General features: G+C 41.9%; 1 protein-coding gene across 4 annotated transcripts in view; it reads left to right on the top strand.

Moving 5' to 3' along the window:
* Positions 1-9,054, top strand: part of abhd18 (abhydrolase domain containing 18) — a 96,417-nt gene extending 87,363 nt beyond the window's left edge. For 3 of the 4 annotated variants that reach the window (XM_043674179.1, XM_043674178.1, XM_043674180.1), the window contains 2 exons: positions 3,114-3,276; positions 8,088-9,054. In XM_043674179.1, coding sequence (XP_043530114.1) covers positions 3,114-3,276; positions 8,088-8,139 — 215 coding nt within the window. In that variant the 3' untranslated portion in view covers positions 8,140-9,054. Of the gene's footprint in view, positions 1-3,113; positions 3,277-8,087 lie in introns of those variants that run through there. The other variant, XR_006309064.1, reaches the window with a different exon arrangement.
* Positions 9,055-26,690: the final 17,636 nt, after the last annotated feature.

The raw sequence follows: 26,690 nt of genomic DNA, 5'->3' as shown, positions 1-26,690 counted from the left end.
TAGATGCCATCTATCAACCTCTCAGAAAACGAACAGGAAATTACATCACCACAAACCCCAGGAACCCCATCCAGGAGAAAGATATAAATAGAAAGCAGGAGACAACAGCTTTGCTTCACTTGGAGGTCGCCACTGATGATGTTATCTAGCCAGGTAATGAAACGCTTGGATAGCAAACCTACATCCTAAACCTCAACCTGAGGTACAAACCTTCACAAACCTTGCGTTATTACAATTGTTAGTGTAAAGCTCTAAATTAGTGTTTAGTTCCTGCTGTTACATTTTCTGCAATGTATTCCCAGTTTTGGAATATGTTACTTATTTCTTAAGTCTCTTGAGATATGATGAATCAATGAGGGGTTACTTTTCTAATGTTGTTAGTCCTTCATAAATATAGTCACCCACATTCAGTTTTTAAATGTCTATTTCTCTTGTCAACCTTACATCAGGAATATTTTTAGTTCCTAATTTTCCCTAACTGAAACAAAAGCATTATTAAGGCTACAAACTTCTGTCCTTAAATGGTAAATATTGATTTTAGTTTAGCACCTTTATTTCTAACACTTTGTACGTTAACTGCAACCATGATCTATTCACACTCATCACATTTCACATTTCTTTTTCCTTCAGCCATTTTGAGAAAGTTAATGAAAATAATGCCTCCATTTCTGACATCATGTTTTAGTACCAAGGTCTTAAAGTACATAATTTTTCCAGTTTAACACTGAAGTAGCTTTCTCGTTGAGTGTAACAGTAATGATAGTTCTGAAGTTGAAAGGACTTTGTGCCAAACATGGAAAATCTCCTATTTAACATTGGCATAAAAAAATTCCCCAGGACAGCCCACATCCTACCCAGAAAAAAAAGCTTTCTATGTTGGTTGTTTGGCAACTTTTAAACCTGGCACATGTCACTATGTTCCTGTGAAAACTGTGGGTAAAATGTTAGCAATGGTAAGTGTTTTTCTAAAAACTTTTATCTGTTTCTTTTATAAATTAAATTGTGTTTTATTTAAATTTTTAGCCTAGAGAATTTATAAATACATCTGTCTTTGAAGACATACAAAAGTCAGGTATTAAACAACAATTTATATCTTAGTTAATTGCCAATTCAGGTTAAAATTTCAGTGAATTGTGAAGAAATTGAATAACTTGTTTTATTCCGTGAGTAGCCTACAAGTCTGCATGGTGCTATTGAAAATCAGAAATAAAACATTCATTACTTAATTATAAATAATACTTTATATTCAGGCGAATTAGAACAAAGACAAGAAAAATCATTTATTTATTGTACCTTATACTTTTTCTACGGTTTCCTGACGTGCTTCCTATGGAAAAATTGCGTTTTGAAATAGCCATTTTCTGGATTTGTGCCTGACACATGCCAAAGTTCTATAAGCTGCAAAGAAACAAATAACTAGTTAAACTATTTTTAGTGTCTAAAGGGCTTGCACTTTATTGAATTAAGGAGTCTGAACCAAGATAGCTCTGGCAAGTTCTGGTCGCCACATTACCAAAAGGATGTGGATACTTTGGAGAGGGTGCAGAGGAGGTTCCCCGGGATGTTGCCTGGCATGGAGGGTGCTAGCAATGAAGAGAAGTTGAGTAGATTAGAATTAATTTCATTAGAAAGATGGAGGTTGAGGGGGACCCTGATTGAGGTCCACAAAATCATGAGAAGTATAGAGAGGGTGGATATCAAGAAATTTTTTCCCAAAGTGGGGGGGACTCAATTATTAGGGGTCGCGAGTTCAAGGTCAGAGGGGAAGAGTTCAAGAGATATATGTGTCGAATGTGCTTTATGCAGAGAGTGGCGGGTGTCTGGAACGCGTTGCAAGCAGAGTTGGTAGAAGCAGGCATAATAGCGTCATTCAAGATGTATCTAGACAGATACATGAATGGGAAGGGAGCAGAGGGATACGGATCCTTACAAAATAGGCAACAGGTTTAGGTAGAGGATATGGATCGGCGCAGGCTCGGAGGGCTGAAGGACCTGTTCTGATGCTGTAATTTTCTTTGTTCTTGGTCACAATTTTCCAATCTTCAAGAATGCAAATTGCACGGGATTGACAAACAAGTAGTGTCATGCTCTTATTTGAGAAAAATAACCTGAGTAATTATAGCTATAGCTCTTAGAATAAGAACAATTGTTATTATTGCAGACTCTTAGAATCCATAATTTGAAATAAAATAACAAGCATTTAGCAATAGATGTTTTAATTGAAGGCAAGCAGTAAGAATTTATTACAGGCAAGTCACTTGACAAATCTGAGTTTATTTTTAACAAATTACTGAATAAAGAAATATAGTGAATGTAGTTTAAAGATTTCCACAAGTTATTCAGCAAAGTGCATTAGATTAGATTAGATTCCCTACAGTATTGTTAGAACTCTTCTTCATTCTTCATTATTTTAATTTTATTATTTTATGAATTTTGGTTTAGAATTGTGAATGGGGAATTGTGAGCTGAACATGACTTTTAGACTGTAGCTAACAGCTTGTGTTTAAAAGCACCTTGGATCAAATGAACTTTTGCTTATTTATGAGGCCAACCTTGGAAGTTAATTGCAGGTTAGTTCCTGACCAAAATGTTCGACCTCAGTTTCATCATAGGGAAAAGAGTATTATATTTAAACAAATAAGCGAAGTTGGCTATTAATGAGATCAGTACCTGGAATTGGTTCCAGCAAGTCTGGAAAGGATCTTCTCCTCGAAAAGCAGATGTATGGTAACTAAGACCTCATGGAGGAGACAACCAGTCTGTCAGAGAATGTAGTGGGTTTTGGACTGTTTTCTGTGAAAGTTATGTGGCAGTTGAAGCTACAGCATGAATATTTGAAAGCTCTTTGCATAACCTTCTTTGCCAGCTCTTGGAAGTTCAGAGAATAAGAAACCAAGTTATAAGCATTACTGCCTATATCTGAGTAAGCTGTAAGTGTGATCCTGAACGACATCTTCAGAAAATTGACTAACAAACTGCCTCTTTATCTGTGAAACAACGCATCGTGAAGACCACTTAATTAATCTAGCCAGTTTTATTATTATTTAAACCTTAACTGTGTTTATCTGTTTTCTTGAAAGTTCTAAATATCTTTTGTGTGATTTAATTTGCAGTGCCAGTAGACCCTAGTCTGATCATAGTGGTCCAAGCAAAGGAAGATGCCTACATTCCTCGAGCTGGAGTACGTAGTCTTAATGAAATCTGGCCAGGGTGTGAAATCAGATACTTGGAAGGTGGTCACATCAGTGCTTACCTTTTTAAACAAGGCCTGTTCAGGTAAAAGCAGTGAAGAGTTACCAAACTGGCATTTATCTGTTGCCTTGAAGAGAAATGTTGTTGAGTATAAAGATACAAGCAGAAACACTTTTCATAGGTAATTGATTGCATTTTTCTTCTACATTAAGCATTATACACAGCTGAGGGGGCAAATAAGTATCTAGCCAACTATTTTGTGAACTGCGGAGATGAGTTATCAAATAGGCAGCTTCACAGCACTTTGCTGGTTTTGGGACATTGGAATGTCAGCAATTACATGTCGCCCCTTAAAGGAATAGCAAGACCCCCCAATGGGGGCATGCTCAAGCTGGCAGTATTCCTTGAACTCCAGAGGAGCACTCTGCACAAAATTAGAGATATTTTCTTCAACTAATCTGTCACATCTAAATTGGAAAGATGTTGTGAAACTTGAAAGGGTTCAGAAAAGATTTATAAGGATGTTGCCAGGGTTGGAGGATTTGAGCTATAGGGAGAGGCTGAACAAGCTGGGGCTGTTTTCTGTGGAGCGTCGGAGGCTGAGGGGTGATCTTATAGAGGTTTACAAAATGATGAGGGGCGTGGATAGGATAAAAAGGCAAAGTCTTTTCCCTGGGGTCGGGGAGTCCAGAACTAGAGAGCATAGATTTAGGGTGAGAGGAGAAAGATATAAAAGACACCTCAGGGGCAATTCTTTTACGCAGAGAGTGGTAAGTGTATGGAATGAGCTGCCAGAGAAATTGGTGCAGGCTGGTACAATTGCAACATTGAAGAGGCATTTGGATGGGTATAAGAATAGGAGGGGTTTGGAGGGATATGGGCCAGTTGCTGGCAGGCGGGACTAGATTGGGTTGGGATACTGGTCAGCATGGATGGGTTGGATCGAAGCGTCTGTTTCCATGCTGTACATCTCCATGACTCTATGGTATATTATGTGTATGTGTCCTCAGTGAGAACCAGTTCCATCTGCTGAGGGTAATATTCCATTTAATTAAAATGTCAAAACATCTAACCTAATTATCTTGATTCAACCAGAATTCAGTACCATTTGCAGGTTATTGTCCGATATGTATTCCAATACAGAAATGAATCAGGGAGATTGTAGATTATGATAATTGCTTAATCTCAAGTTTCAGATGGGAAAATATTTTTAAAGCTGAATGGAACTTTGTGCTGTTTTCAAACAAAGTCAATCTTCTTGCTACTTCCATCTCAAAACAAATAGTCTGACTGTAAGAATATGAATTTTAAAATCTAAGTGTTGTGTAGCCTAGTGTAACTCAGCAAGCACAATGGTAAGTGCTGAATCAGAGTATGAGTAAAAATGTGAACCGTAAAATTTTGGATAAATTCAGGTGGTGATGAAGGAGCGGCTGTCTGAAAGCTAGTGCTTCCAATTAAACCTGTTGGACTATAACCTGGTGTGTGATTTTTAACTTTGTACACCCCAGACCAACACCAGCATCGGGATTAGCTTGCCAATTACTGGGAAAGGGTTGGGCATGTGTCCTTCCCAGCAGTTAACAGGGTGGCACGGTGGCACAGTGGTTAGCACTGCTGCCTCACAGCACTAGAGACCCGGGTTCAATTCCTGCCTCAGGCGACTGACTGTATGGAGTTTGCACATTCTCCCGTGTCTGCGTGGGTTTCCATCCGCAGTCCAAAAAAAATGTGCAGGTTAGGTGAATTGGCCATGCTAAATTGGCCGTAGTGTTAGGGGCAGGGGTAAATGTAGGGGAATGGGTCTAGGTAGGTTGTGCTTCGGCGGGTCGGTGTGGACTTGTTTATGAAGGGCCTGTTTCCACACTGTAAGTAATCTAATCTCCAAATCAAAGTAATAAAGGCATGGATGAGGGTTTAAGCAGCAGATATAATGAGACAATCACTAAATCAGTGATGTTGTGAAGGTGGAATTGACTCAGCCTTGGTAATGATTACATGGCTATATGGACAGAAGCTCAACTTGAGGTCAAATATAACATCAAGGTTACAAATAGTCTGTTTTAGCCTCAAATAATTACCAGGCATTAAGCCAGTAACTTGGAATTCAATTACTGAATTGAAGGAAATCTCTTCAAATATCTCCAAATTTGCAGATAGCACAGAGGTGGGTAGGAGAATGAGCTATGAAGAGGATGCAGAGATGCTTCAGTGTGACTTGGATAAGCTGAATGATTGGGCAAATGCATGGCAGATGGAATATGCAGTAGATAATCTACTTTGTGAGCAAAAGCAGGACTGTGGATTATTATCTGACTAAAAACTCAGGGGAATGTGCAACAAAGCTTGTGTGCGCTAATACACCAGTTACTGAAGGAAAGCATGCAGATGCAGTAGGCAGTCAAGAAGAGGTGGAAGATCAGCCATGATCTTGTTGAATGATGAAACAGACTCAAATTGGAGAAAGTGAGAACTGCAGATGCTGTCTGACATGCTGTGCTTTTCCAGCACCACTCTAATAGACCATTCTTTCTGTGACTACCTGGTCAGGTCCACACCCCCTAACAACTCACCCTCCCCTCCCAGCACCTTCCCCTGACACCGCAGGAATTGCAAAACCTGTGCCCTCACCTCCGCCACCTCTGTACAAGGCCTTATAGAAGCCTTCCACATCTATCAAAGTTTTACCTGCACTTCCACACGTCATTTATTGTATCCATTGCTCCTAATGCGATCTCCTCTACTTTGGGCAGACTGGACACCTTTTCGTCGAGCACTTCAGAGAACATCTCTGGGACACCCACACCAATCAACCCCACTGCCCCATGCCCGAACATTTCAACTCTCCCCTCCCACTCTGCCGAGGACATGCAGGTCCTGGGTCTCCTCCACCGCCACTCCCTCACCAGCCGATGCCTGGAGGAAGATTGCCTCATCTTCTGCCTCGGGACCCTTCAGCCCCAGGGCATAAATGTGGACTTCACCTGTTTCCTCATTTCCACTCCCCCCACCTTACCCCCAGTTCCAACCTTCCAGCTCAGCACCATTCTCATGACCTGTCCCACCTGTCAATCTTCCTTCCCACCTATCCGCTCCACCCTCCTCTCTGACCTATCACCTTTAGCCCAACCTCCATCCACCTATTGCACTCTCAGCTACCCCAGCCCCACCCTCCTCCCATTTATCTCTCCACCACCGAAGCTCCCAGCCTCATTCCTGATGAAGGGCTTTTGCCCGAAATGTTGATTTTCCTGCTCCTCAGATGCTGTCTGATCTGCTGTGCTTCTCTAATCTTGATTCAAACAGTCAAATTGCATACTCCATCTCTTTATTTTTATGAAATCACCAAGGATGAAACGTTGTCTAGGGCAGAGGCTGAAGAGAAAAAACACGTTGGATATACCTTGATCAAAGGATTTTAATGGTTATTAGTTGGGTAATGGAGAACAAGGATTTTAAATAAGTGCTGAAGGGGATAGAAAACAATATGAGATGTTCAGTGGAGTAGTGGGTTAATCTCAGCTAAGAGCCACACAACTGCCATGGCAGTCTTGGCATGGCAAATTGTGGAGAATATCACCAGGTAGGAGAAAATATCATTAACCCTCAGCCATATTTCATTCAAGGTTTTGATATAAGCATCCAAATAGGAACCTTATTCATAGTGTCGAGTGCTTTAATGGCCCCGTCAGAGGATACCAGGAGAGAAATAATGAAGTTGTAGACTGACATGTCAGGTCTGGGACAGCAGCAGGAGTGCAGGGAAATTGAGGAATACTGGGGAGTTGGAGTAGGATCTTGGGTGGGCAGAATATCTAAAATGAGAGACATGAAAGGAAGCAAGGAAGTGAAAGTGAGAGGAATGGAGAGAACTTTTCTTTAAAATGGAGGAAGAACTAGAAATAAAAGTTAAGAATTTGGCAGTCAAACTGCACATGCAAAGGAACAGACAGAAATCTCAAGCTATGCGTATCTGGCTACATAACAATTATGAAGATACATAATAATCTAAATGAAGTGGATGGGAAATGAAAGGAGAGTGGTCTTAGTCCACGTCAGGCACCCAATGTTCCTATAATTAGGGTGAGTCAGTACAGAGCTCTGACAACCAGCCGTCCAAGTTTAAAGTATTATACCAGAACATTGAGGATATACTTTTAGGAAAAACTGAATGGATTTGGGCTTTTCTTTAGAAAAGAGAAGAATTGTGTAAGAGATCATTAAAATAATGAAAGGATTTTATCAGGTACAGAACATGTTTCCAGTTGTGCTGGTGATCAGATCTAGGTGTCCTAATTAGTCAGCATAATTCCATTAGAAAATTTAGAATAAATTTCTACTTGAATGAGTGATAAAATTCTGAAACCTGTCACCACTTGGGAGCTGAAGCAAATGGCATAGATGCATTTTAAGTAGAAAAATAGATTTTGATTAAAATTTTAGGTGAAGAGAGATTATGGAGTATAGATACCACCTTAAATTAATTTGATGAATTGACCTGGATGTTTTCCTGTAAAAGTAGGCGATAGAGCTTTCTTTACTGTTTCATCAGCTAAATGGGCTGACCAGTTATGGCTACCAGTCCCACCTTGCTTTGAAAATGTCGTTTGCAGTCTTGACGTGAAAGGTAATGGTTGTAATGATGGAGGTTGAAAAGTTTATAGGTGGTTGGGAACCACTTTGTAACTTCTGCGTGTGAGTATTCAGACTTGTTTGCTAGAATTTAGGATAAGTTTAGAACTCTAATCAAAGGTCTCTGTCTTTGTTCTTCTTTGTTCCCACTGGTTTACAGGATAATGTAGAATTGAGACAAACTGATATTACTGAAAATGCAAAATAATCATATTTCATCTCTTTCATATTTCTTCACAATTCAACAATTCTTTTGTTTACAGACAAGCCATTTATGATGCATTTGACCGTTTTCTTCAGAAGTACTCCGTCTAGAATTGAACATTGGATCCCAGGCTACTTGTACTCCTCTGTACTACTAATGTGGTTGCCATTTATATCTAAGAGCACTACACTGTCCAAATTATTGTTGTAAGCAAAAGAACTGTGAAAGCAACTATGTACTGAAGAATGAATGGAAACTTAATTGTTCCTTACAGGTTGAAAGCCACTCAGTACTAACAAACCTGTACTGCTACACTGTACAAATTATTATTGGTCTGACATTTCAGAATTTATTGAAACTGATTAGCACTATTAATATAATAGTCATAAATGGTACAACCAAGGTGCTCCTTGTAACACCAATAGTCAATTTGATTGAATCGTTCTTTACATTTTCACTTAACTGTTGGATATGTTGGAGCATCCTTAATTCAATTTCATGACTCAAGTATGAACTGCAGGGGAAATGATGCAAATTTTGTTTTTATAAGACTAATTATAAAGTATTAAGAAACTAAACTTCATGTGCTAGAAATTAGAACTGACTTGAAAAAATGAAATGGATATCAGCACAAGAACATACTAAAGAGAGAAATCTGGTGCTACATTGTGCTAAATAGTGCCTACTGAATTTAAAAACCATGATCTTGATGTAACAAGGTGACAGTTTAATGAATAAAATTTGCAGATGTTGTCTGTCCAAAATAAAACCTGAAAATACCATTGACATTTTAATTCTGATTAACTAATTCTGGTTTGATGAATCTGCAATGGATTTGAAATGACTCTGTAATCTTTTAATCTTAATCTCTTTGATACTGGTTGCCTGTGTGAAAGCCATGATTTCTGGTTTCAATTTAGCACAGTTTGCATGCAAAACATCACTAAAAACTGATTATGTAGTTCAATGTCATGTGAATTTTATAATTAAATTTAAATATTTACAATTTTCATTAAAACTCAAAACATGGACTGCTTCTTTTGTGTAAAGGACGGATGTTGTATTTAGAAGTGAGGAGTGTTATAATTTGTTGTCTATGATGCTAACAGCCCCACCACCACCAATATGTATCTCCATGTACCTTTTGATTGGTGTAACTCCAGGAAATTCTGTACCGACTCAGTGTCTCTTTGAGACTTGTGCACAGTGCAGCAGAACACCAATATCACACACCCCACCCAAGCAAAAGTGATGGTAATGGTGGCATTGAAATTTTAGAATTGGTATTAATGTCATGTCAATTTTTGACATAGAAATAGACCTTGAAAAGCTTCAGCAACTGTTTCTCTATTGTTTTACAATTGGTTGTTTCTTCCCAGGACATATCTTTGAATCATCTTCAGAGCTGAATATTCACAATAAAAGCTTGTTTCCATCTCTTATCTTTAATCATCCTCCATTAGATTCAATTATTCCCTAAAGCAGAGATATAATCAGAAATTGTTCTTGATCCTAAATGTCGTCTTAAGAAACATTTGCATGTACTTTTATAATTGCCATTTCAAAGTTTAATATGTTTCATGTTTCAACACTGCTGGTTATAAGCAGACTGGCACCAGACATTCTGCAAAGCACTCCTGACATGAGGACATTTAGTTATATTAAAAGTACATTACTGGGGTCACTGAGTTACGGGTATTGCATTGCTACAGTAATGAAAATTAAAACGCATCAGTGTTTTTAGAGTTTTTGACTTTAAGTTCATTGATAGGATATGGGCATTGGTAACTGGGTCAACATTTATTGCCCATACCTAATTATTCTCAAAGGTGGTGGTGAGCTGCCTTTTTAAAAAGCTAAAGACCATGAGGTCTAGGTACATTTCGCAGTACAGTTAAGGACAGTTCCAGGATTCTAACCTGCTCTTATATCTGCGCTATCTATATGGATGATTCATTCAGTTTCTTGTCAATAATAACCCCCAGTCTGTTGAAAGTGAAGGATTCAGCGATTGTAATGCTATTGAATGCCAAGGGGTGATGATTAAATTCTCACTTCTTGGGTGTAGTCTTTGCCTGGTAGTTATGTGATAAGAATCGTTATTTAACCATTTATCAGCCCAAGCGTGAATGATGTTCAAGACTTGCTGCATTTGAACAAGGGCTCCTTCAGTATTTGAGGAGTCAGGAATGGTGCTGACCATCGTTGATTACACAATGAACATCCCCATTTCTGACTTTATCATGGAAGGAAGCTCATTGATGAAGCATCTAAATATGGTTGAGTTGAAGACACTACCCTGAGGAAGCTTGCAATGATGTCCTGTGGCTGAGATGATTGAGCTCCAAAAGCCACAGTAATCTTTTTGCTCTGTGTAGAGAATAACCAATGTTGAGTCTTTATGGAAGGGCTGCTTGTACAGAATAAACTTTCCTCTGTAGGGTCATTTAGAACTCCTCTCTCCACCCAAAGGCTGCATGGCATCAAAAGATTGGGTGGAATCGATGCACCTTTGACAAAAAGTTTTCAAAACTTTCTCTTACTCAGCGATTGCTTTAGTTAAATATGATTGTCCTGTATAAGGGCGTCTATTTGTGGGTCTTCAGATGGTTGAAGAAGCCAATCTGGGATCCACAGATCCTGATGCAATGTCAGAGCTGATGGGTGGTAGTGGTGGTTGCAGGTTGTGTTGGATGGGCATTCTGATGTTCTGTCTCTCTTTTATGCAAGAGTCGTGTCTGTTCAGTAGTGTGGCAGAAATAGTTTTCATGGGGAAATGAATAGGAAGGGTTTGGAAAGATATGGGCCGGGTGCTGGCAGATAGGACTAGATTGGGTTGGGATATCTGGCCGGGTTGGACCGAAGGGTCTGTTTCCATGCTGTATATCTCTATGACTCTATAAACTGCTCCCTGCTGATTCTCGTGTGATTCCATTTAGTAGTCATGTCCTCCCGGCTGTTTAGATTAGATTAGATTACAGTGTGGAAACAGGCCCTTCGGCCCAACAAGTCCACACCGACCCGCCGAAGCGAAACCCACCCATACCCCTACATTTACCCCTTACCTAACACTACGGGCAATTTTAGTATGGCCAATTCACCTAACCCTGCACATCTTTGGATGGTGGGAGGAAACCGGAGCACCCAGAGGAAACCCACGCAGACACGGGGAGAACTAGCAAACTCCACACAGTCAGTCGCCTGAGGCGGGAATTGAACCCAGGTCTCTGGCGCCAGGCAGCAGTGCTAACCACTGTGCCACCGTGCCGCCCAATTGATATTGATTGTTGATATTGATATGAAATTTCTTGGGGTTGGATGTTATCTTTAAAGCATTTCTTTTGGTCACCAGAGATACGCTGACCTTCAGCTGAGAGTACATGATCTGTTTTGGGAGGCGTGAGTTGGGGCATTCAGGTGACAAGGCTGGTCCCTTGGCGTTGCTGTTGAATTATGGTGGTGATGATGCTGGCTGTATTGGCCTCCTCCAAGACATTGATGTCAGTGCACTTTGTCTTCCCACAGGATTTTTCATAAGGATCTCTGGTGGTGGTGTTCCAGTGTTTTAAGGTGTCTACTGTAGGTAGTCCACATTTCAGCTCCATATGGCAGTGTGGGTAGACCAGAAGTTTAGTCTGGGCCTGTAGGTCATGTTCTTCAAATACCCTTCTTCAGTATTGTATTTCCACATCTATGTTTGCCCTGAGGAGAACTCTTGAGATTTTGGGAAGTGATCCATGTTTTCAAGGCAATGTTTTTGACTCCTATTGTAAGAGGGGTGGAAGTGGGTAGTGGTTGATGGAGTAATAGCATTTTTTTAATATTAAGAGTAAGGCCAAGAAGCTTGGATGCCTTGGCAAAGCCATCCAAGACGCACTGCAGATCAACCGCAGAGTCTGCTGCGATGGCATTGTTGTCAGCATATTTACACTCCATGATGGAGGCCTTGCACCTATTAAGGTTGAACAGCCATCTGTCTACCTGATAAATGATTTGAATTCCGTTCGGCAGGTTTGGCCAATGAAATGGAGAATGGTGATAAGAAACATGGTGTGCAGAGTGGGTGCGATAATGCAGTCCTGCTTGACTCCCTCTCCACGGAGAGAGGCTGAGACTCTAATCCACAGTTGCTAAGCACTGTCTCAGACATGTCATCATGCAGCAGCCTCAGTATCCTTTTGAACCTATCAGGGCAGCTGCATCGTGACAGTATCCACCAGAGATTCTGGCGGTTAACTGTATCAAAGGCCTTAGGTCAATGAAGGCCAGGTAAAGGAGTTGTTTCTGTTCCTGAAATTTTTCTTGTAACTGACATGCTGCGAAAATCATGTCTGTTGCTCCTCTGTATGTCAGAAGCCACACTCTGATTCAGGGAGTATTTCCTCAGATAACAACAGAAATCAATTGGCAAGGACACGTGGAAGTACTTTGCCAGTGGTTGACAGAAGGGAGATGCCTATGTAATTCCCACAGTCAGCCTTATCACTGTTTTTGAATATGGCCACAATCAAAGAATTCCTTAAGCTCCAAGGGAAATTGTTCTTTGAGTCAAATCTTCAAGAGCAATGTAAATGTGTGTTGATGGAGTTGTGGGCCACCCTCCTTTAGGATCTCTCAGGAATCCCAATAGGACTAGCAGCCTTTTTATGCTCCTTATGCACTCTTGTACTTTGCTCACACTGGGAGGTTCTTCCATGTCACCTTGCATGGCTCTTGGGGGATTTGGTTAACTATTTCCAGTGTAACATTGGTATTATGGTTCTTGGAAATGCTCTCTCCAGTGTATATGTTTATTGCCTCATTGTCCTTGAACTGAATATGTCTGTCTTTAGAGCAAAGAGAGTTTGGGCCATGTACTGCCTTGGTGGTGTTGAAGAATCTCTTGCTTCTGCCAACTGCTGGATTTCCAAGGCTTTATAAGTCCACCATGTTTTTGAGCTCCTTTACCCTCATCAGCCTTCGCTTTGGCATAGGCCCTTCTTTTGACCTTGCAGCTGACGTCATTCTGCCAGTCGGAGAAGGCTGTCTTTTTCTTGGAGATGAGCTGTTCAATTTCTGCATCATTCTCATCGAATAAGACCTCATTGTACCCGAGGGTGTAATTGAAGGTACTGAAAATGATTGATTTAATATAGACTCCAGTGTTCTCCTATGTCCTCTGGGTATTCCCAAGGTAGGTTTTTAGCAAGTAAAGTCTGTAGATGTTGCATAGAGACCATGTTGAATTTTGGCCGGGCCTGCTTTTGAATCCTCATTTCTGTGTAATCTGAACATTGTGGAACAGATAAAGCAGTGGTCCAACAGTCATCTGAGCTGATCATAGCCCCAGTGACATTCACATCCCAATGGTCCCCAGAGTGAACAATGACCTGATCAATGAAATGCCATTGTTTCAATCATCGGTGCCTCCAAGATGCTTTGAATTTGTTTTTCTAAAAGAGTATTTAAGATGGTGAGGTTGTACTCCGCACATTTTGTAAGAAGAAAGACTCCATATGAGTTGATGTTGCCAATACCTTCCTATGATGCCATTTCAAAGGTTGTGGTCTCGACCAACCCTAGCATTGAAGTCTCCAAGAAGAATTATTTTAATGTCCTTGGAGTGTCAAGGTTGGCATAGAAACTCTCCATCCTTCTCTGAGTCAAGGGTTGGGGCCTAAGGGCTCACAATTGTAGCCATCTGGTTGTTGGTGAACATCAGACGTGAGTTTAGGGGATAATCATTGATTCCCGCAGGAAGTTCAGAGAAGCAACTGATGAGCTGGTTCTTAATTGCGAATTGAACACCGTGAATTCTATGCTCATCAGCAACCTTCCCCTTCCAGAAGATAGTGTAACTGCCTTTCAGCTCCTTCAGTTGCTCTTTATCTGCAAGGTAGGTTTTAGAAAGACCATTCTAGATCAGTGGTGCTGGAAGAGCACAGCAATTCAGGCAGCATTCGAGGACAGGCAAAATCAATGTTTCGGGCAAAAGCCCTTCATCAGGAATAAAGGCAGAGAGCCTGAAGCGTGGAGAGATAAGCTAGAGGAGGGTGGGGGTGGGGAGAGAGTAGCATAGAGTACAATAGGTCAGTGGGGAAGGAGATGAAGGTGATAGGTCAGGGAGGAGAGGGTGGAGTGGATAGGTGGAAAAGGAGCTGGGCAGGTCGGACAAGTCCGGACAGGTCAGGGGATCGAGTTTCTGGAGGTTAGAAGCTAGGATGAGGTGGGGGAAGGGGAAATGAGGAAACTGTTAAAATCCACATTGATGCCCTGGGGTTGAAGTGTTCCAAGGCGGAAGATGAGGCGTTCTTCCTCCAGGCATCTGGTGGTGAGGGAGCGGCGGTGAAGGAGGCCCAGGACCTCCATATCCTCGGCAGAGTGGGAGGGGGAGTTGAAATGTTGAGCCACGGGGCGATTTGGTTGATTGGTGCGGGTGTCCCGGAGATGTTCCCTAAAGCGCTCTGCTAGGAGGCGCCCAATCTCCCCAATGTAGAGGAGACCGCATCGGGAGCAACGGATACAATAGATGATATTAGTGGATGTGCAAAGTTTTACCTGCATATCCACTAATATCATCTATTGTATCCGTTGCTCCCGATGCGGTCTCCTCTACATCGGGGAGACTGGGCGCCTCCTAGCAGAGCACTTTAGGGAACATCTCCGAGACACCCGCACCAATCAACCAAACCACCCCGTGGCCCAACATTTCAACTCCCCCTCCCACTCTGCCGAGGATATGGAGGTGCTGGGCCTCCTCCACCACCGCTCCCTCACCACCAGACGCCTGGAGGAAGAACGCCTCATCTTCCGCCTCGGAACACTTCAACCCCAGGGCACCAATGTGGATTTCAACAGTTTCCTCATTTCCCCTTCCCCCACCTCATCCTAGCTTCTAACCTCCAGAAACTCGATCCCCTGACCTGTCAGTCGGTGGGTTTGTAGAAGATGTCAGTGTCAAGTCGGTCGTCACTTATGGAGATGGAGAGGTCCAGGAAGGGGAAGGAGGTGTCAGAGATGGTCCAGGTAAATTTAAGGTCAGGGTGGAATGAGTTGATGAATTGCTCAACCTCCTCGCGGGAGCACGAGGTGGCGCCAATGCAGTCATCAATGTAGCGGAGGAAGAGGTGGGGAGTGGTGCCGGTGTAATTACGGAAGATCAACTGCTCTACGTAGCCAACAAAGAGACCGGCATAGTTGGGGCCCATACGTGTGCCCATGGCTACCCCTTTGGTCTGGAGGAAGTGGGAGGATTCAAAGGAGAAATTGTTAAGGGTGAGGACCAGTTCGGCCAAACGAATGAGAGTGTCGGTGGAGGGCCTGTTGGGAACGTCTGGAGAGGAAAAAACGGAGGGCTTGGAGGCCCTGGTCATGGCGGATGGAGGTGTAGAGGGATTGGATATCCATGGTGAAGATGAGGCGTTGGGGGCCGGGGAAACTGAGGTCTTGGAGGTGGTGGAGGGCGTGGGTGGTGTCTCGAATGTATGTGAAAGAGCAGCTGAATCGATCTGGCATTTCTTCAGTTCTCTGACTGTGATCACAATTCTTTTCTCTGATTGATCACTGTTAGCTGGGAACATCAGAGTTCTTGCATTCCAAGCTCCAAAGTTCATTATTCTTCTTTTCTAACCCCATGTGGGTGATCTCTGGACATGGAAATCCAGTCAGGAGTTTTGAGGAAGGCTACTTTAAGGGCACTTCTTCCAGCCACCTCCTCTACTGGGGTAAGCAGAGCGGATCCTAAACTGGGCTGCTCCGTCATGGGTGCAGCTGCTGAAATGCTCTACCTGCCCTATCCAGGAGCAAGATGACTGAATCTAATACCCACCACCTATTGTGTCAGTTTGTGAATTGTGGCTTCCAGATATCAGAGTCTTGCTCGCTCCACCACTAACTGACTGCCATAGGACTTTAGTCCAGGATGTAAACAGGGCTAGACTTCTTGGGAAGATGCCTGTATGTGATGTGCTGAAATGTGGGGAGGCTAATGCATAGACAGCCAACTTGGCAGATAGGGGTCAAAGCCCAGTGACATGGAGACCAAGGCGACTGGCAGTCCTTCTCTGTTGCAGCCTTCATTCACCTTTACAACCATTGTGATACTATAATTTAAGTTTGGCTATCATCCTACACCAGCTCTGCTATTGAAATCTTCATGGATTATGCTTTGTTTAGAACCTCCCCCCTGACCTAACTGTCATGGTTGACCTTGCCATGAGCAACACTGCAGATGGTTTAGCTCTCAGGTTTCTATGTATGCACAATCCTCTCCACCACGACAAGATTGTGGTCCTTAGAAAGGTTTCAGAACCATTACCGTAAACATCACTTGGTAAAGCTTTTTTTAAATCCAGTTAGCCAATTTATGTGTATAACTATATTACCTTTAGGACTACCCTCTCTTCCCCCTTGAGTTTCCTTCCAGAGAAGGAGTAATTGGCCAGGCTCCAACTTGGGTTTGAAAGGTTTATTGGGGCCCTTTTTGTTTACCCCCTAACACATATTGCCTCCCGCCAAAGGCTTCCATGCCTTAAAAAAGGAAACTGGTATAATCAAAGGGGAGTGGCCAGCTGGCTTTGTTGCTAGCCTTCGTTTAGATTAGAGGTCTTGATTCAGTTTAGCAGCAGTGTGTGCGCGCAAAGAAAAGCTGTTGGGGCAAGTCCAGCCAGGTACCCTGCCTCTAACATTCAGCCTGTAAGCCCTGGTTTGTTTCGTTTTTACTCTTTGCGCTAAGGGATGTGTTTATTACGACTGTTGCAAGTACTTTCGGAACAGCGTCATTAAGTTGGGATAGTCTGTCGGATTTTTGGATAGGTTAAGTTACCCGTTATTCTGTTTTCTGTTCCTTGTGTTTCATTCTGTAATTTTGTAAATAAATTCTGTTTGTTTAAAACTTGGCAGTTGGACCAACTAATTCACTCCAGGGATATCCACTATACACTTACCTAAAACTAATAGCAAAGTTACAGTCTGGGCTACCTGCTTAAAAATGTTTTCAGAGGTTGGGTCTGGTCCATAACATTGCCAATTTACTATTTTCCCAGAACATGCTGTATTTGGACACAATAGAATAATATGTCTTTGACTTGAGAGCTGTTGACCTTGGTTCTGATCCATGAGTCACTTCTCTGCTGACAGATCTTTTATCACTAAAAAAGCTTTTGTAGAGGATGTCATTGGTAATTTCTCAGTTTGGAAGAACCTTTTGAATTTCCTTTGCACATGAACTCTTTGCTAACTCTGGTAGTTGCCCCATAATATCAAACTCATGATTGTCCATCAGGTAACATCTACTCTGTTGGATCAAGTGAGCAAGTACTTTCTTCCTGGCAATGTCTTAGATTTCTGGATCAAGTAATATCTTCCTAATTGGAAAAACGTATTTGCTTTTGCACTGTCCTGACCAGGCAATTTCTTCCTGACCATGCCTTGTACCTGTCACCATTAGCTGACTCATGTGAAGTTGTAAGCAACTCATCTCTCTCGATTTGGTGATGAGGCTAAACAGTGTCAGCCACCCTCTGGTCATTTGTTGAAGTTGATGTTTTCAGATTTTGTTGAATTATTGAAAAATTGTTCTCACTTAGCAGTACCGCTGTCAGTGACGTTGACTCTTCTGCTTTAGGAAACAGCTGAATATTTCCACCAAATAAAGTCTGTGACCTCTTTCCTGTTGAAAATATGAAATAATTATGCTTACGTAAGTAGAGTCTCTGGATATTCTGTCTTGTTCCACCATGAAAGCAGGAAGCCCTATAAGTCTTCTATAGTTGTCCTGTGACTAGTTTGTCAGTAGTTTCCTTTTGGACTAGTTCTCTTAGAGGTGGTTGATGTTCTGTGTTAGTCTTCTCTGAGTCTTCTGATGAAACTGAGGTCAAGACATGCATCTTATACATTTTGTCTGTGCATTTGCATTGCAGTGTGACACAACATTCATAGTCAAAGAGACGTATAGCACAGAAACAGACCCTTTGGTCTAACTTGTCCATGGTGACCAGTCCTATGCTTTTGACACTTTTTCCACCTGTACCATATGGTCTTGCGTCTGTAGGTAGAAACGTCTTCTTCTGTAGTCATGGTCATTGATCTGATAGGACTGTAATGCTCACTAAGGTCTCATGTTTCAAATTGATAAGATGGTCATTGATATAGACCATTTCCGTGTTTATAGCTCATTTGGTTCAATACATTTCCCAAGGAATACTGCCAGTTTGGTGTGACCACTAGTTTTTCCACTATACTGAAACACCAGGTTATAGTCCAACAGGTTTATTTGGATGCACTAGCTTTCGGAGTGCCGTTCCTTCATCAGGTGGTTGTCCTTTCAGCACTCCGAGAGCTAGTGCTTCCAAATAAACCTGTTGGACTATAACCTTGTGTTGTGTGACTTTTAACTTTGTCCACCCCAGTCCAACATTGGCACCTCCAAGGCATGGCAATCTTCTAAGAGTGACCTACGTTTTTAGGAATGTGAAATTCGTTATCATGGCTGGACATTGTCGATATCTGCGAAACCTCATTGTCTCTCAGAACTTGACAGTAAGTCTTAAATCAGGTTTTGACTTGTCCTGTACATAGATTTGTCATGTACCTCTTTAGAATATCCACGTATTAAAAATAGAATCTGTTGTCCTCTAGAAGTAGGGTTGGATTTCTCCTCTCAGGATCTGCCTGTGAATTTTTCTGCTTTCTGCTTCCAGCGCAATTTGAATGTTTTTTTTTCCAAAATTGAGTTTTCTTTGAGCTATAAGCTAATTTCTTGTATTAATTAGTCTGTTTGGCCAAAATATATAGCCAGTAGTAAGGATGCTACCACTGCACCACAAGACCACCTCCTCAAGAAGGATGGAGAAACTTTAAAACAGAAGGATGTAACTAAACATGAATTTCTAGATAGCAAGACTCCAAAGGTGAAGAATATCAGAACCCAGCAGTTCTTACCCGAGATGAACATATTTAAAGCTTGAGATGACTGCATTGAAATGAGAATGTTCAAATGTGAGACATTTTGAAAAAAATTGAAGGGACAACGTCCCCAGAGTAAACAGAAGTCACATAAAATATTGTGCTTATGCGAACTTGTGAAACTGTATTCAGACCAAATAATTACTCTTTCTGCTGAGTATTTGACTTGTGTTGTTGGGTTGTATGTCAATTGGGTGCAGAGAAAAGTTTTGATTCGGGTATCAATAGATATTTTCATTATTCTTTTAATATTTTTAACATCACTAATTGTTTAAGAGAATGGAACGTGGACATCATTAAGCTAGCATTTATTGTCTGTCGCTATTAGTCCTTGAGAAGTTGGTGGTGAGCTGCCTTCTTTGAACCTTTTACAGTCCATTTGCTGTAGGTAGACCCACAATGTCATTTAGGCGGAAGTTCTAGGATTTTGACCAAGTGACTAAGAAGGAATAGCAATACATTTCCAAGTCAAAATAGTGAATGGCTTGGAGGGGAACTTGCAGGCTTTGGTGTTCACATATATCTATTATCCTTATCCTTCTGAATGGAAGTGGTCATGGTTTGGAACATGCTAAGGACCTTTGGTGAATTTTTGCAGTGCATCTTGGAGACAGTACACTGTCTGCGGCAGTATACTGCTGATACTGAGTAGTGGAATGATTGTGGATTTTGATCCAAAAATGTTTGTGGATTTGGTGCAAATCAACTGAGCTGCTTTGTCCTGGGTGGTGTCAAGCTTCTTGCGTGTCATTGGAGCTGCACTGATCCAGGCACGTGGACAGTATTCCATAACACTTGTGACTCTTGCCTTGTAGATTGTGGACAAGCTTAGGAGAGTCAGGAGGTGAATTACTCTTGCAGTATTTCTAGCCTCTGACCTGCTGTTGTAGATACTAGTTATATGGCGACTCCAGTTGAGTTTTTGGTCAGTGGTAACCTCTAGGATGTTAATAGTGGGGGATTCAGTGATGAATATTACATAATTGAATGTCAAGAATGCTGGTCTCTTATTGGAGATGGTCATTGCATGACATTTGTGTGGTGTAAATGTTACGTGCAACTTTTCAACCAAAGTCTGAATATTGTCTGGGTCTTGTGGCATTTTGACATAGGCTGTTTCAGTATCTGAGGAGTTGCAAATTGTGCGGAACGTGGCACACTCATTAGTAAACCTCCTTACTTCGGATCTTATGATAGAGGGAAGGTCATTGATGAAGCAGCTGAAGGTATTAGGATCTTAGATGGCAGGGACTCCCTGAGGAACTCCAGCAGAGATGTCTTGGAGCTGAGATGACTGATCTCCAACAACCACAATCATCTTATGTGCCAGTATGATTCCAACCAATCTTATTATTAACATTCATGTGCTTTGATTTTTATATAGTAACATTATTTTCATTAAAGTCTATCTTTGAGATTATTTTTTAGTTGTCGTAGGATTTACGTATTGCTGGCAAAGCAAGGATTTATTACTGATTCCCAGCTGCCCTACAGAAGGTTGTGGACAACTACCTTCCTGAACTGCTGCAGTCCTTGCTGTATGGAGACACCCATAGTACTGTACAGAGGGAGTTCCAGGATTTTGATCCAAAAATTCCAGAAAAGCATCCATCCCACTGCAGTGAGGTTAGATTTAAGGTATTGTTATTGGACTGGTAATCCATAGACCCAGGTAATGCTCTGCGGATCCAGAAATGAATCCCACCAGATGCTGGAACTTGAATTCAGTTTCTAAAAATCTGCAATTTAAACTGTAATAATGACCATGAAATAATTGTTGTAAACATCCATCTGTTTTGCGAAAGCCCTTCAGAGAGAGAATCCTGTCATTCTTACCAGGTCTGGCAAACATGTGACTTGGTATGGTCATACATATGGTCATTCGTCAGTATGGTTGACTCTTAAATTGTCTATCAAACTGCTCAATTGTTTAAAAACCACAACAAGGTCTCAAAGGAATACAATTGGATGGACCCTGGAAGGTCTTCCAAGAAAATCTGGGAGCTAGTCCAAAATTTGGAGAGCTCTGACATAGACTAGTCAAGCAAAAGCTTGCCATTGTCTGAATTCCATGAATATGACTATGACCTAGACACAACTACCATTCTACTACCAGAGCAGATCAACAGAAGTGGTGGCACAAGTGGTAAGTAATCAGGAGTTTCCCTGGGAGTCCTCAACACTTATCATGGAACTCATGAAGTGTCAGGGCATCGGGTCAAAAATGGCAAAGCAAACTCCTGCCAATAACCACTACCTTACCCCTCAACCACACCTAATGAATCAGTGCTTTTCCGTGTTGAACACCAATAGGAGGAAACATTTGAGGGTGGCAAGGGCACAGATGTGCTCTGGGTAGGGAACTTAAATGTCCATCTCTAAGAATTATTTCAGTCAGCAGTGGTACTACCAAATATGTGGGAAAACATAGCTGATCTTGTCCTCACTAGTCTACCTCTTGCAGATATATCAGTATGTGATAGTATCAGAGGAGTGCTGACCACACAGTCCTTGTGAAGACAAGGTCTCATTGAGGATATCCTCAATCATGTTGTGTGGTGCTACCACTGTTGTAAATGGAATAAATATTGAACAGGTATAGCAACTCTAGATGAGGCATCCATGAGATGTTGTGGGCTAACAGCAGCAGCAGATCGTATTCCAACATAATCTGCAACCTCATGGCTTAGCGTATCCACCCACTTAATCATGATCATCAACCCTGGTTCAGTGAAGAATATCTAAGGGTATGCCAGAAGCAGCACCAAACATATCTGAAAATGAGGTGTCAATGTGCTGACGCTACAATATAAGACTATTTACAAGCCAAACAGCATCAGCACCAAGTGATAGAGCTAATCAAGCCCACAAGCAACAAATTAGATCTAAGCTTTGCTCCTGCCACATGCAGTCATAAATCGTGATAGACAATTAAACAACCCACTGACGAAGAAGATTTCACCAATATCCCTATCCTTAATGATGGGAGAGCCCAGTACATTAGGCAAAAATAAGACAAGCAATTTGCAACAATCTGCAGCCAGAACTATCAAACTGATGATTCATCTCAACCTCCTGTAGAGATTCCTAGCATCTCAAATGCCAGTCTTCAACCAATTCAATTGAGTTCAAGAAAGAGCTGAAGACACTTGACACTACAAATGCTATATTCCGATAGTAGTACTGATGATTTGTGTTCCGGAATTTGCCATGTTTATGGCCAAGTTGTTTCAATTCAACACTGGCAGCGACCCAGCACCAGTGAAAAATTGCCCAGATACAAAAAGTGGTAAAGATACAACCCAACCAATTATTGAGGCAGAAGTGTGCAGTGCAGATGCTGGAGATTAGAGTCAAGATTAGAGTGGTGCTGGAAAAGTACAGCAGGTCAGGCAGCATCTGTGGAGCAGGAAAATCGATGTATTGGCTAAAGGGCCTTTGCCCAAAACGTCGATTTTCCTGCTCCTCGGATGCTGCCTGACCAATCAATTAACGCCCCATCAGCCTACTCTCGAACATTAGGAAAGTGATGGGATGTGTCATCAAAAGGACTATCACATTCAATAATCCCACCACTAATGCACAGTAAACTTGCCTAACAAGAACTTGCGCACTGACACTCGGTTTGAGCTCTGCCAGGCCACTTAATGCCTGATCTCATTACAATCTTGGACCAAAGATGTTCAAAAGAGCTAACGTCCAGCAGTGAGGTGAAAGTGACTGCACCTGACATCAAGGTAGCATTTGAGGGATGTAACATCCAGGAACTCTAGCATTACCGGAGGCAATGGGAATCAGGGGAAATCTCTCTGCCAGTTGAAGTTATACCTCGCACAAAGGAAGATGGCTGTCGTTGTTGGACATCAGTCACCTCAATTTTAGGAGATCCTTGCAAGTGTTCGTCAGGTTAGTGTCTTAGGCCCAACCATCCTCGGCTACTTTATCAATGACCTCCCCTCCACTTTAAGGTCAGAGATGGGGATGTTCATTGTGCAATCATCAATGTTCAATACCATCATGACCCCTCAGATACATATGCAGCAAGATCTGGAAACAGCCAGACTTAGGCTGACAAGTTGCAAGTAATGTTCACACCACACCAATGACCACCCCAATAACAGATAATCTAACTATTGTCCCTTGACATTCCCATACTATTGACGTTCTGAACTGACTAGCCGTATAAATAATGTACTTACAAGGGCAAGCTAGAGGCTAAGAATCTTGTACTCCCTAAAGCCTGTCCACCATCTACCAAACACAGGAGTACCCTAGATTAATCCCCACTTGCCTGAGAAAGTGCATCTCTAACAACACTGAAGAACCTTGACACGAATCAGAACAAAACAGCCCACTTAATTGCTCCCACCTCTAAAAACATTCACTTCCTCCACCACCAACACACAGTAGCAGTAGTATTTATCATCTACAAGATGCACTGCAGATTTACCAAACTTCTTGGATGGTAGATTCCAAACTCTGAACTACTACCATCTAGAAGGACAAGTGAGCAGATACATAGGAGCACTGCAACCTGAAAGTTTAGACTTGAAACTATATCACTGTTCCTTCACTGTCAAAATCCTTGACCTCCCGAACAGTATTGTGTGTTTACCTACACTAAATTAATTTACCAGTTCAAAAAGGAAGCTCACCACCACACTCTGGAAGACAACTGGAATGGGTAATACATGCTGTCCAGCACACACAGCCGATGTTCACAGAATTTTTTTAAAACTGAAAATCTGATTGTACTTTGATGATCAGTTTGCACAAAAATAGTTGGATGAAAGTCATGTGCAACAGTATTAATTTACATTTACACAGCATTCTAAGTGTGATGAAATAGTCTGTGGTGCTTGTCAGATATGTAGTGCTGTTCCTGATGATAGTGCACTGACAGTCCATACTGAAGTTCACTTGCAGTAGCCGACATAATAGTTCTTTTTGCCTTACAAGGAATTTGGACTGACAATAAGCATCAAATTTGTAGGCCATGACTGCGAGATTTCATCTTCTATCAATATCATAATCTTATTCTGGAAGCCATCCACAGCTTCACATCTCTTTGATCACCAATTATCAGAAATCTGTCCCTTGATTTCAAAATCAGAAGTAGGATTGCCAAAGCTGCAATTTTCATGTCAAAATTGAAAATGAGAATGTGGGACAAACTCACCAAAAATACGAAGGTCTGCATATATGTGGCTTGTGTTCTTACAGTAGCAAAGCATGGACACTTAGATTCTATCACTGCAACCTAATATGAGAATTAAGCATCACCAAATACAGAGTACCAAATGTAAAGTACATTAATGTGAAGCATGTTTTTCCTCCGGAGTCAACAGCAACTCTTGGCTTGTTCATAGATACTTCAGGGTGACAGCCACATTTCCAAACACATGGTCTATGGTGAGTATACTGTTGGCATGAGAACAACAGGTCACAAATGTCTACAATACAATGATGCCTGCAAGTGAGATCTCAAGGAATCAGCATGAAGCATTGGAAATTTTGTTGCTAACCAGGGTGCCAGGAAGAAAAGCAGTTAAGTAGTGCATGGAAAAAGCAGAGGGTAAAGAAAATGATATTTTCAAACCAACCTTTTCAGAGATGTTATACAACTCAGGTGAAACTTTAACCTAAACCTCCTGTTTCAATAGTAGAGATACTACCACTACACCACAAGAATCCTGAAAAATGAATTTGTCTACCTCAGGTAAATGCGATACATCTGTGAGTGCTGTAAAAAGACTACCAATCACATTTAGCCTGGAGAACAACAGCTCAGTTCAGAGCTGACATACACCCTGTGCCTGGCACATTGAAATGGATGTATACCTACTACTGTATTCGGATAAAACAATTTCCTTTGACTTTTTGTCATTTACATCAATGATTTGGATGTGAGCATAAGAGGTGCAGTTAGTAAGTTTGGAGATGACACCAAAATTGGAGGCGTAGTGGATAGCGAAGAAGGTTACCTCAGATTACAGCCGGATATTGATCAGATGGGCTAATGGTCTGAGAAGTGGCAGATGGAGTTTAATTTAGATAAATGTGAGGTGCTGCATTTTGGGAAAGCAAATCTTAGCAGGACTTATACACTTAATGGTAATGTACTGAGGAGTATTGCTGAACAAAGAGGTCTTGGAGTACAGGTTCATAGCTCCTTGAAAGTGGAGTCGCAGGTAGGTAGGATAGTGAAGAAGGTGTTTGGTATGCTTTCCTTTATTGGTCAGAGTATTGAGTTCAGGATTTGGGAGGTCATGTTGCGGCTGTACAAGACATTGGTTAGGCCACTTTTGGAATATTGTGTGCAAATCTGATCTCCTTCCTATCGGAAGGATATTGTGAAACATGAAAGGGTTCAAAAAGAATTTACAAGGACGCTGCCAGGGTTGGAGGATTTGAGCAGTAGGGAGAGGTTGAGCAGGCTAGGGTTGTTTTCCCTGGAGCGTCGGAGGCTGAGGGGTGACCCTATAGAGGTTTATAAAATCATGAGGGGCATGGATAGGATAAAAAGACAAAGTCTTTTCCTTGGCGTGCAGTCTCCAGAACTAGACGGCATAGGTTTAGGGTGAGGGGGAAAAGATATACAGGGGAATCTCGATTATCCGAGCATGATGGGTGGGCACTATTTGGTTCGGACAATCGATTATTCAGTTAATTGATTAAATATCTTTCCACTGGGGCTCAGAACTTTTAAAGTCTGCTCCCCGTTCAGGAGACTGCAGCAGCGCACTGCGTGCGAGGCCCCGCCCCAATGCTGTGCAACACCGCCTCTCCGCTCCCGCCACCCCCAGCCCAAGGAACACCATCTCTCCGCCCCCAAAAATGGACTGGACACCAACAACAAGACTGTTTCAGTTGTCTTTGTGGGGTAAGTCTCCAAATAGCGGGCGCACACACACACACAGCCGCAGCCACAGCCACTTTTTACTGCAATTTTTTGACAGGTTCTGCCTTTGCACTGTGTAGGACAATGTTGGAGAGATTATCTGCGGAATGGGGGGGGTTTAGGGTACAACCCTTTGTAGAACTCCGGGGAAAGTATGGGGAGATAGAGAGGGTGGGCAGTCAGTCATTTGGACACGGTGCCTGTTTAAACAAAAGACATGATCACTGTTGGAAACACGTCTTTGATGTAATGTTTCCATCAGGACCTCAAGATCTCCTTTGGATAATCCAATTTTCGGATAATTGGTATTCGGATAATCGAGATTCCTCCGTAAAAGAGACCTGAGGGGCAATGTTTTCATGCAGATGGTGGTATGTGTACGGAATGAGCTGCCAGAGGAAGTGGTGGAGGCTAGTACGATTTCAACATTTAAAAGGCATCTGGATGGGTATATGAATAGGAAGGGTTTGGAGGTATATGGGTCAGGTGCTCGCAGGTGGGAATAGATTGATTTGGGATATCTGATTGGCATGATGAGATGGACGAAGGGTCTGTTTCCGTGCTGTACATGTCTATGACTCGATGAGTCTAATTGACAGTGAATGGAGGAATTAGATGTTAGGACTGGTGACTCCAAGACTAGTCAAAAGCATATCATAAAATTGAGGCAATGGTTACAGAAGCCTTTTACTTGATGAGTCAGCATTTGCTCTCTCAGCATTTTGACTTAATGCTGAACTCCCTTTTTCCCCATAATCCTGCTTGATGTTTCTACTTAAACAATCATCTGGTGCCCTTTTGAATGTTTCAATTGAG

The sequence above is a fragment of the Chiloscyllium plagiosum genome, chromosome 32, assembly GCF_004010195.1.
Source record: "Chiloscyllium plagiosum isolate BGI_BamShark_2017 chromosome 32, ASM401019v2, whole genome shotgun sequence".
Classification (NCBI taxonomy): domain Eukaryota; kingdom Metazoa; phylum Chordata; class Chondrichthyes; order Orectolobiformes; family Hemiscylliidae; genus Chiloscyllium; species Chiloscyllium plagiosum.
This window is presented reverse-complemented; position numbering and strand designations above follow the sequence as displayed.